Source organism: Hippoglossus stenolepis, chromosome 2 (genome assembly GCF_022539355.2).
Source record: "Hippoglossus stenolepis isolate QCI-W04-F060 chromosome 2, HSTE1.2, whole genome shotgun sequence".
Classification (NCBI taxonomy): Eukaryota; Metazoa; Chordata; class Actinopteri; order Pleuronectiformes; family Pleuronectidae; genus Hippoglossus; species Hippoglossus stenolepis.
The window spans coordinates 15405544-15415461 of NC_061484.1; the positions used below are offsets into that span (position 1 = coordinate 15405544).

General features: G+C 40.0%; 2 protein-coding genes across 4 annotated transcripts; one reads left to right on the forward strand and one right to left on the reverse strand.

Annotated features, from left to right (window-relative positions):
- The first annotated feature begins 511 nt into the window (after nucleotides 1–511).
- Nucleotides 512–4990, forward strand: pane1 (proliferation associated nuclear element). 2 transcript variants are annotated; one of them, XM_035178790.2, is made up of 7 exons: nucleotides 512–683; nucleotides 1543–1619; nucleotides 2405–2503; nucleotides 3046–3125; nucleotides 3340–3431; nucleotides 3985–4171; nucleotides 4230–4990. In XM_035178790.2, the coding sequence occupies exons 1-6, from the start codon at nucleotides 627–629 to the stop codon at nucleotides 4132–4134; spliced, it is 555 nt and encodes a 184-aa protein (XP_035034681.1). In that variant the 5' UTR covers nucleotides 512–626; the 3' UTR covers nucleotides 4135–4171; nucleotides 4230–4990. The 2 variants fall into 2 exon arrangements, with proteins under 2 accessions (XP_035034681.1, XP_035034672.1); XM_035178781.2 differs by having other exon boundaries at nucleotides 3985–4990.
- Nucleotides 4991–7496: 2506 nt separating this feature from the next.
- On the reverse strand, nucleotides 7497–9561 carry mb (myoglobin). Of its 2 annotated transcripts, none has more exons than XM_035166130.2 (4): nucleotides 9426–9561; nucleotides 8698–8783; nucleotides 8370–8589; nucleotides 7497–7873 (listed from the first exon to the last, which is right to left on the reverse strand). In XM_035166130.2, exons 2-4 carry the CDS (start codon nucleotides 8778–8780, stop codon nucleotides 7733–7735), a joined length of 444 nt encoding a protein of 147 aa, XP_035022021.1. In that variant the 5' UTR covers nucleotides 8781–8783; nucleotides 9426–9561; the 3' UTR covers nucleotides 7497–7732. The 2 variants fall into 2 exon arrangements, with proteins under 2 accessions (XP_035022021.1, XP_035022013.1); XM_035166122.2 differs by having other exon boundaries at nucleotides 9422–9510.
- Between the last annotated feature and the right edge of the window lie 357 nt (nucleotides 9562–9918).

Below are 9918 nucleotides of genomic sequence, written 5' to 3' on the forward strand. Positions count from 1 at the left end.
ATTTGGTACATTTTTATATTCTATTGCCATTGTTCTGTCTGCTGCCAATGATTTTCAAATTATTTTGACACTGTCAGAGGATAATTAAAGTTTGTTTTAGTAATGAGTCTACTGGACTTCATTATATTCAGAGGTACTAACTCCCCTGTCATGTATTTAAATAGAGGACCAAAAAATTGAAAAACTAGAATGGCACTGAGGAGAGTGCTCTGTCACACTTTACATACACTTAAAATACATTTCTAAAATCATTTTAGAAGATAGAACCGTTAAATTAATCAAGTTGACTGGTTGTGTCGGATGTGAGATAGTTCATTTTGATTTATATCAAACCATATATTTATTATAAAGGTGTAAAAGGGTCAATCTCTCCTGCTGAAATGAAGAATAAGCAGAAAATTGCACGAAAACCGAGACTCAAGCGATCATGAGTACTGAGGTGCAGTACACCCAGCAGCCTCGAGGTGGCGGAAGCTAACTGCACATGAGGCAAAACAACTTCCTGGCGTGATGACGTCAGACGCAGGTTCGTAAAAAAGGGCGCGAGGGAAGATGGACGCTTCAAACCTTTGTTTTTCCCACATTCACTGAAGTTGTCATCGTTCGTTTCGTGTTTGAAACTCAGGATGTCGTCCCTGAAACCGTTCAGCAAACTGCCCGGTTTGAACACAGCGAACATCCTGGTGAGTGTGTGTTCGTCCTGTCGCTGCCACCGCGCAGTTCATTCATGAAGAAACGAACAAATCAATACACGCAGGACAGAGTTCAGACCGACGCCATGACACAACATGTACAATATGGCTGCTCGTCCTGCCGAGTGTGTGACTCCTGCCTCGTCCATTATCATAACACACTGATGGAGCAGATACTTTCTACACGACACAACCCTACTTCATGCTGTGCTTTGTCTCATATGTTGTGTTGTTCCTTATTGTTGTGCGTTGTCCCTGCCTGAATACTAGTCTGAATATATCGCTTGTATGCGTTGACCAGTCATTTTATTTAAATTTTAGGTTGCCATTTTAAAAGCTGGCCAGGGACAACAGATGCAAATTAGCCTGTTGAGCTAACTCTGGGTGATTTACAGTCATTTTGCTGTTGTTTAATGAGCATTGTCTCTGTCAAATAAAGACATGAAATGAAATCTAGCATCTGATTCAAGCTCATGTCGTCAGATAAAGGCTCAGCACCCTGAGTGGTACACAGACCCTGGATCCTGTGAGTCAATGGAGCTGGGTCGTTTTCAAACTTGCATCCAACTGATTTTTTGTTTACTTTTGTACTTAATCTATTCATATTTATTTCACCAATCAATCAAGCTTTATTCATACAGCACCTTTCAAACAAATCAAATGAATAAAAAGTGCTTTAAAGTATTTAGAAGTGAGGTCACTACCCCAGAGTTGTAGAGAATGATGTGACATCCAGGCCTCTATATGTAAAATGGTTATGGATCAAATAAAAGAAGCTAAACGTGTGTGTGAAGTGTTCTCCTCAGGTATTGTGCTGACTATGGGAGTTGTTTTGTTGTTTTTCCTCCAGCTGGTGGAGAGTGAGGAGCAGTTTCAGCAGAGTTTAGCAGACGCTCTGGTGGAGGAGACCTCTGTCACTGTGAATGTGTGAGTATTTCTCTGTCCTGTTCAAACCACTGACCTCAACTGTCTGATGCAGGAAAACCATTAAACACACAACTGCAAACACAATCCACGATTACTTTTCTTTCTTTTTTTTAAACCACTGTAGTTGTCTATTTACATGTTATTTTTAGTTTAGATCTCTGTGGAGTCTCACCGATATCGATTTTTCAGAAAGAAATAACGATATTAGTGATTAAAAAATCTAATATTGATATTTATTTCATAAAACCGATATCTCAGCTGATATTCATACAAATTTGCCAATGATTGCTTAGTTGTTGTTGTTATTCCCTGTGACAAAGAAATATCATTGGAGCTTGATATTTTACGCTTTTACCATGAACTGTATTATAAATAACTATAGATAAAAAGAAAACACAGACACAACCAAATATATAGAACTCGAACAACTTTAAATATAGATGCACATCTTTTCCATGTTGGAAAAAAATGAGGGTTGCATTCTTTGTATATTGGAGTTGTTATATTCACCAGTTTCCATTTGGTAAATAATGTTTACATCAGATCAGAAATACGACCAGCAAGGTCAGATGTTTCTGAAAGTGCGATATTGTTGATGCTCAGTTTTTGAACCTTCATACAACCATCTGTAGTGGTCTGACGACATTAATGCCTGCAAGCTGTAAACATTGGGAATCTTTCCCATCCCTACCACCCATCCCCTGTAATGTGAACGTAGCTTTATTGACTGTTTGCTGCTCATCAGTATTCATCCTGACAACGAGCTCATTTCTTGTACCAATCAGGAGACTGGCCAAGAGTCTCCCTCTGCCCCTGGAGAACGAGGAGAGTCGTCCAAGAATAGATCTGGTGGTGTTCATCATCAACCTGACCTCAGAGCTCAGGTAACTCTCAAACCCTTACATGAACATATTTAACACTCATGTGCTTTTACTAACTGAACACACAGGTAAAATACAATAACTCCATATTGTAGTGTCAGTTTTCCTGAATGAAACTTGTCCATCGTCCTTCAATGAGCCGCTTGCAGCTGTAAATTAATTTCTCTTTCTCTTAAAGCACACATATTACTACATATTAACAAACTTGAGCCTATCTGCGATTTAATTGTGAGAGAAACTCAACTGCTAAACATCCACTGCTTTTAGTCGATTTCTTAATTATTCTGTCAACCCTTCATTTAACAATGTTTTGCCCTCACTTTTTATTTTGCTGCCAACACAGACTTTAAACATATTCACAGACATTTACAGACTGATATTACCTGGAAGACGGAATCCATCATTATGTAAAAAAGTTACTGAATTCTGCAGCACGGTTTTGTTTACATGTTCTATGGTTTTCATGGTAACTTTCATGTATGAATGAATTGTTAAAGCATATTAACAGTTGATTCTGTGACATGTATTGTTTTGTTTGGTCATAGTTTCCAGTCAGCAGATGCTTCCCTGAAATATTTGGACCCTGGATATTTTCTTGGCAAAGTCTGCTTCCTGGTCACTAATGGTATGATGATGAGTTGATTCTTTTAAGTATTGTCAAATGAAGATAAAACTGGAGAAGTAGGAAAATATGAAATGAAGCAAACGTTGTCTTAGATGGATCATTTTGTTGTAATTCATATACTGTATCCTTCTTTAAATGGCAAAGTCTTAGTACAGTCTTTTCTGTGTGATTTTCTCTCTGACTGTCTCTCTTCTATTGTTTCTGTCTTTCGTAGCTCGTAATGCTTCAGTCCCCACAGAGCGTCTGGACACTGTCAGAAAGCTGGCTGCGTCGCTCCACTGCCCCCTGTTGTTTGCAGAGGATCAGGTTTGTCTCTCACAAACATTAAGGATGATATTAAATTTAAGGGACAAACACATGTAGCAGTGAAATGTGTCTTTAGGAAAAGCCATAGTTTTTCCTATTGATGGGCCCAGTGGTCAGAGGATATCTGCACGTTTTCTGCTAAGGCTTCTGGTGTAGACAGCTGATATCCATATCACTCCTTTTGTTTGTCATACTCTTTTTACAGTCAGGCATGTTAGCGACATTAGCTTCAAAGAACTTCAGTTTTATTTGGTTATTCCCTCCATTTTTTCTGCCTATTTAATTCATTATATCATTAGAAATTAATCAACTCTTGAACATATCGTCTCTGCTGGTTTTCCATCACACTTTTATACTGGTCAGTATGATCATGAAACGGTTCTTTAAAGTGCATTCTCTGTGGTATTAACACCGTAAAACATTACAGTTTAGCCACTTGTGTGTATGGCTTATGAAGCTCAGTGTTGGTGAAGGTCAGGGACTCTAAATGTTTCTGCAGTGCCTTTTTGTCAGTGTCTTTAAAGCAGCCGTGTGTAATGTTCCTCCCCTCCAGACACCAGATGGTGTGACCAACGCTACAGAGAGGCTGCTGACCATCTTGAAGGTGGCGGCCGGCCTTGTTCCCCTGGCTACAGCTCTCTACCTGTCCAACCTGACTCAGTGCACAGTGCCCCTGGACATCGACCAGCCGAGCTTCGATTAGTCCCAGTGACCGATCTACCCTGACTTTATCATGTGTTCAGTCTATTTATTTGTAGTGGTGGCCTCAGCATGGGGTCTCCTTTTATTCATTTTACACAACATGTTTGTGCTTTGGCTCGTAGCTGCTGCAGCCTACATACATATTGTTGCTGTTTCATACCACAAGATATTTGGACATGCCACTTCAGGACAACATGTAAATAAGTAGAATATCACTCAGGAGACTGTGTATCTCAGCCAAGCCCCAACAGTCCCCTTAAATTCAATCAAGCTGGACCAAAATTCCACACATCCATAGATCAGTTCTCTAAATGTGCGGTTTTTCTCATCAAGATCCATGAATTATTCCCTGGGATAATGTATTATTGAATTGAACAATTGTTTGTGTTTAATTCATGAGTGAAAGACTTTCAGTAAACACACACATGATACAAACAATCCTGTCCGGTCCGACCTGGTCTCAGGACTGTAAAGACGTGTACAGTCTGAGCGTGATCGACATCTCCTTCACTGTTAGCATTGTTTCACCTGTGTGGGCGGGGCAAGTTACAACTTCATCATTTGAACTAACAGGTGAAGTCTGGTCACATGACTGTTCCCACCTTCAACCTGAGCAGGGGTCCCAGCAGTCAAATGGAAACATCAGTGTTGATGTGCAGGGTCTTTAAATTTAACAGTGAAGTGATATCAAATATCGACATGATGCTGCCACAGAATATTTATGTTTTGAATAGTGTAAATAATTATAACGTACTTGTCTGTGTACTTTATATGGGAATGTTTGATTTCATGGTTGATACATGATAGAATTATTGGACATGTAAATACGTGAAAATAAATCTGGTCCATAAAAACAATTTTTCTTTATCTTGAAACTTGATTTTCAAATAATCTTCACTGTGGACGACTGAGATAAATGTCACAAAAACATTTAAATAATGAATTGAATCTTCAATGAATTTCTTAATATTGAGATATTTATACAAATTAATTTATAGGGAGGTTTTTCTTTTTCTTTATTATGAATTACCTAAAGTAGAATAAGGTCTGTCTCGTTACACTATGGACATAAAGCCAGAGTCTGCAGTCGAGCACCAGTGAGTTTGACCCCGGTTCAGTGGGCAGCTGGTCCGGGAGGTGGGGCAGAGAGGTGGGACCAGAGGTTCTGTGCCTGGTGTCACGTCTGCGTTTGTGCTCGGATGCACACGCACACAAACACTATTTATAGCTAGCTTATCATCCCGGCAGTTGTCCATCACACTTGTTAACCAAATGCTGGCATCACGTCAGAAAATGGAAGGACACCAAGCAGTCTGTGGGGCTGAGGAATGTCGGTGATAACACTCTTGGTTCTGTCACAGTAACACTTGAGTAATGAATAAAAACTTAAGTGTGTGTGACCTCTGATGTGGCAGCAGCTAGGTGGAGCAGCTCCATGACCTTTATGACCACCTCAGAGGTTAGGGTTAGGGTTAGGTTAACCCTAACCCAGCGATGGTCAGACTGTCCTTTAATCAAGTATCCCCCCCCCCCCTCATGCAAAGACCCCTACCCAGTATGAGGTACCATCACATCTGCATAGATCTCAAGAGCTGAAACATTTAATTTACTACTCAGTCGGTCATCAGAGAATGAAAAAGGCACAAGTCAGTCATCAAGCAACAAGACTAAAAGTGTAGAGATGAGCTGATGTACTAAACACCAAGGTTTTTTACTTATGCAGGTTTGAAATTTGAAACCTGACCTGACAATGTAGGAATGTCGAGGGATGTCATAAATGTAATAAATCTGTGTCAGTCCTGTGAGCAGATGTTGAGATTTTTCACTATAAGTGAAAACTTTGCCATGATGATGTTCAACAGAAGAAAAAAGTTTACAGTCAGTCATTTGGATTCATCCTCTGGGGACTATGCATATCTGGGCCAGATGTCATGTTTTGTTCCATGAGATATTTCAGTCTGGACAAAGTGATGCACTGACCAGTCGGTTATTTTCAGAGCTCTGCAGACACCAGAGCTAAGAATGTCAGATATTTTCTGGCTCCAGTCTCTCACGTGTGTGTTTGCACCTTTTTACCTGTGAACTTATTACATTATCATTTCTCTTTAATATGGTAAATGAACTGTATTTATGTTGTGCTTCTCTAGTCCTATCCACCAAAGTGATTTACGCTACATGCCACATTCACACATTCCTGCAGTGCTACTATATCCTGCACTTTTCCTCACACACTGTCAGCACAGCCTTTAGGGGACAATTTGAGGTTCACTATCTTGGTCAAGGACACTTCAACATGCTGACTGGAGGAGCCGGGGATCAAACCACCGACCTTCTGTTTGTGTCTCCTGAGCCCACAGTGCCGTGGTTCTCTGACACAGTCTGACGAAGTTATTTGAAGACATCACCTCAGGCTTTAGAAAGTAACACAATGGGTATATTTCATTGATAAAAATATACTTAACCTTAAATGACACAACAGTCTGATTGTGAGACCAATCGGTGAGTCTGTGGTTTCAAACCTGAGGTTTGCACCCCCCAGCAAGTCCCAAGGTAAACCTGAGGGGTCGTCAGCGTTTGAAAAGTTTTTCCTGTTCGCTGTTTTATATTATTATTATTATTAAAATGTTTACTTTCTCAAGCTTTTGCTTTACATTTGTGAAATGCGTTATTCTTCTCCTTCTAAAATTCAGTCTGACAGAAATTTGCTTTAAGGATAAATGTCTCTGACTCCAGTTGCCTGTGATACCAGGTCACAAGTGAATATAACTTTGTTTTTAAGTATCATGAGTGTTGAATGGCTTCATATAGAATCATAATGTCACCAAAAAGATGGAAAAGTACAGTTGAGTCTTATTCAAGGAAATACACATTCAGTCACATTCAGAGATGAGATTTAATGTTGACACTGGAGCAACAATTTTACTTTGAGGAATGAGAATCAGGATTTATCTGTGAAAAGGATTGATAGTTTACAGGAAGTTGAAGGAGCAGTAACATCCCTGATAAAGCTGCTGCATTGAAAAGGACTAAATACAGTCCAGTCTGTGTGTGTTCAAGAGGGTTTTTTGGGGAAATGTGCACGTGTCTGTGTGTGTGTGTGTGTGCGCGCGTGCACAAGTTCTTGCAGTGAAGACTTTTATTCTTGACCTTATTCCTATCTGGACCATCTGACTCTAACAATAAGCTGGATTTAATTTCAGACCTCATAAAATATCTGATCAAAAACGTCCCTGTCACTCATACTTAATTTCATTTTAAAATATGAGCAGCAGTTACCTGATTTATTACTTAATTCCCGTTGGATGGGGGAGTAACGAAATTGAAATTGTAAATGAAAATGAAGATAAAGAATAAGGAGCAGAGTTGAGCAACAAAGTGTTTTATTGGTAATAATTGATAGAAGTCTTTACAGAGTCTTTACATTTAATCTTCATTGGGTTTTTTAACTGACAACATCTGGAGCTCTATTATACAATGGTGCTGTATTAGTTTATTAATTCAAATAGATTATCATTTTTTTGTTTTTTAAAAGCACTTGCATGCAGAATATTTCTTGTCTTGTCATTTGACCTCGACATGACTTGGGTCAAAATTTATTCTCAGCCTTCGAAGCCCAGCTCTTTGTAGTTTGCTTGAATGTCAGCGATGACGACGTCCATCACGTTCCTCAGAGCCTGTTGCCCGGCTGCATCCAGCCCTGCCTTCTCCTCCATGACTTTAATAATGACCTCGGTAATCAGCTGTCGAGAAAATACAGAGAAAGGCTTTAAAATCCGGTTCGGAGGAAACAAATTCAATTGGATAAAACAGATGCAACGTTTAGTCAAACATATTATTACAATGGAACTCAGGAGAGAACACATCTCTGTGAACAGTTCCCACATGAAACCTTCACTAGATGTGGATTTTTATTTGGATCTGCAATGACTTGCTCACACTCATATATATAAAGCCCCCTATCAGTCCCCTAAACATGTCAGAATTTATTCATCAAGATCCGTGTTATTTTTTGAGAAATCAGCTAAAATGTTGATTGTATTGTTGAAGAAAGTAAAAAAAAGAAATGTCCAAGATCCTGCACCTAAATTTAATTGGTTCTTCTTTAAATCATGCCCCACCCCTTTACAGAATTCCATGGAAATCGGTTATGGCATTTTTGTGGAATCCTGCGAACTAACAAACAATACATAACGTCTTCGGCGTGGGTAAATATTCGCTCATGTACACTGAGGTTACCCTGAAGTTGTTAATGGCGATCTTGTGCTTGGTGGCGTGGCTGTTGGCCAGAGGTTTCAGGATGGTAGCGTGGTTTCCTTTGGCCTTCAGCAGTTCACCAAGTTTCTTTAGCACAGTGGCGCCGTGGGCGGAAACAGCTCCGTTACCGGCCAGGTCACCCTGAGGGATGCCAACAAAGTTGGGGAACAGCTTCTGAGTGTCCGGGTGCTCCATGAACAAACTGTGAAGGAAAGGAAACGAGAGGATTCAGCAGAGATAATACAGCACCAGGGCCGTAGCTGCCTCTGAAGACACAGAGGTCATTGAAGGTCTCATCAGAGCCACTGACCGGGTCAGAACCAGATTCCCGTGGGTGGTGTAGTCCGCCTCCACTGGACCCCAGCACTTCAAAACCATGTCAAAGTCAGCCATGATCTGAGGAGTGGAAGTGGAGGATGATTAAAAACATTACAGAGAAACATCTAATCGGAGAAAAACAAAGTGCCCTGATCACATGAAGGTTACGTAGGCTACATAAACAGCTTCATTCTTTTCTTCCGTCGCTCCTGTTTCATTTGATGTCCAGAAGCCAAGAGCCACTTTAATCAAGGGTCATTAATATTAGAAAGAGGCAGAAACATGACCCCATCTGCCCTCACTGTGCAGTGAAATCAGATGCACTGTCGGGTTTCTTTAAAATCCACATTTGCACAATCATCTGCATTTGTATTTCTGCCGTTATAATTTGTTTAGTAGCCGTGGGTATATCCTTTTAATTCAGGGACTTTGATATGATGAAAGAGATTTATATATTTAAATTGTATATAGAACAAGACATTCTCCAGCTGGGCTGGAGTTGGTTTTCGCTGCATCTTAAATGTTCGATAAAACACAGAAACAGGTTGATGTCAAATTATCCGGAACCTCTAAATGTCAAATCATCACCAATTTTCTTTAACCAAGTCGTTGCTGTGTGTTAGTCAAAATCAGCTTTATTCTCTGTCAATATTCCATAAATCAACACTTTTATATTCTAAGATTGTATTATGAAAGTATTTTAAAACAGACAGTACCTACCTGTGGTAAAATATCCTGTGTGATGATGATACCAAATTCTTCTCGACCTGACTTGCCCCCCCTCAAAGCTAACCTTTTATACTGCCTCCCTCTGTCCGGTCGCCAAATTATTCCAACCCTCCCACTGATGTCTCTACCACTCTCACTGCACTTCTTCACAATATCCCCGACCTTAATATGGAAACTTTTATTTGCACGTAAGCACCGTCTGATATGACTATGAATCACTTTGTTATTCTGTGTTTCATCTCTCTGAGCCTTCACATGCAGTGAAGTCTCATCTGAATAAAGACGATCATATTAAAGACATGCCAACAAACAGTGTACATGTGTGTGTTCGTGTTTGTTGGCTCTCTGAGACCTTTCCCAGCATAAACACTGACCTTGTCAGGACCAGTCGACATCATGGGGACCAAAGCCCTCTGCACTGTGATGTGGTGGATAGTGAGTTACAGCTTTTTAAGAAGAGGAGTTTCTGTGGGAAGATTAAATC

What these genes read in the sequence shown, in the direction of transcription:
- mb (XM_035166130.2), bottom strand. Translation starts at nt 8,780, where the DNA reads ATGGCTGACTTTGACATGGTTTTGAAGTGCTGGGGTCCAGTGGAGGCG. An exon ending in GGGAATCTGGTTCTGACCCG is followed by an intron (nt 8,590 to 8,697) that starts GTCAGTGGCTCT and finishes TTTCCTTCACAG; the next exon opens with TTTGTTCATGGAGCACCCGG. An exon ending in TCGCCATTAACAACTTCAGG is followed by an intron (nt 7,874 to 8,369) that starts GTAACCTCAGTG and finishes TTTTCTCGACAG; the next exon opens with CTGATTACCGAGGTCATTAT.
- pane1 (XM_035178781.2), top strand. Translation starts at nt 627, where the DNA reads ATGTCGTCCCTGAAACCGTTCAGCAAACTGCCCGGTTTGAACACAGCG. An exon ending in CTGCTTCCTGGTCACTAATG is followed by an intron (nt 3,126 to 3,339) that starts GTATGATGATGA and finishes TGTCTTTCGTAG; the next exon opens with CTCGTAATGCTTCAGTCCCC. An exon ending in TGTTGTTTGCAGAGGATCAG is followed by an intron (nt 3,432 to 3,984) that starts GTTTGTCTCTCA and finishes CCTCCCCTCCAG; the next exon opens with ACACCAGATGGTGTGACCAA.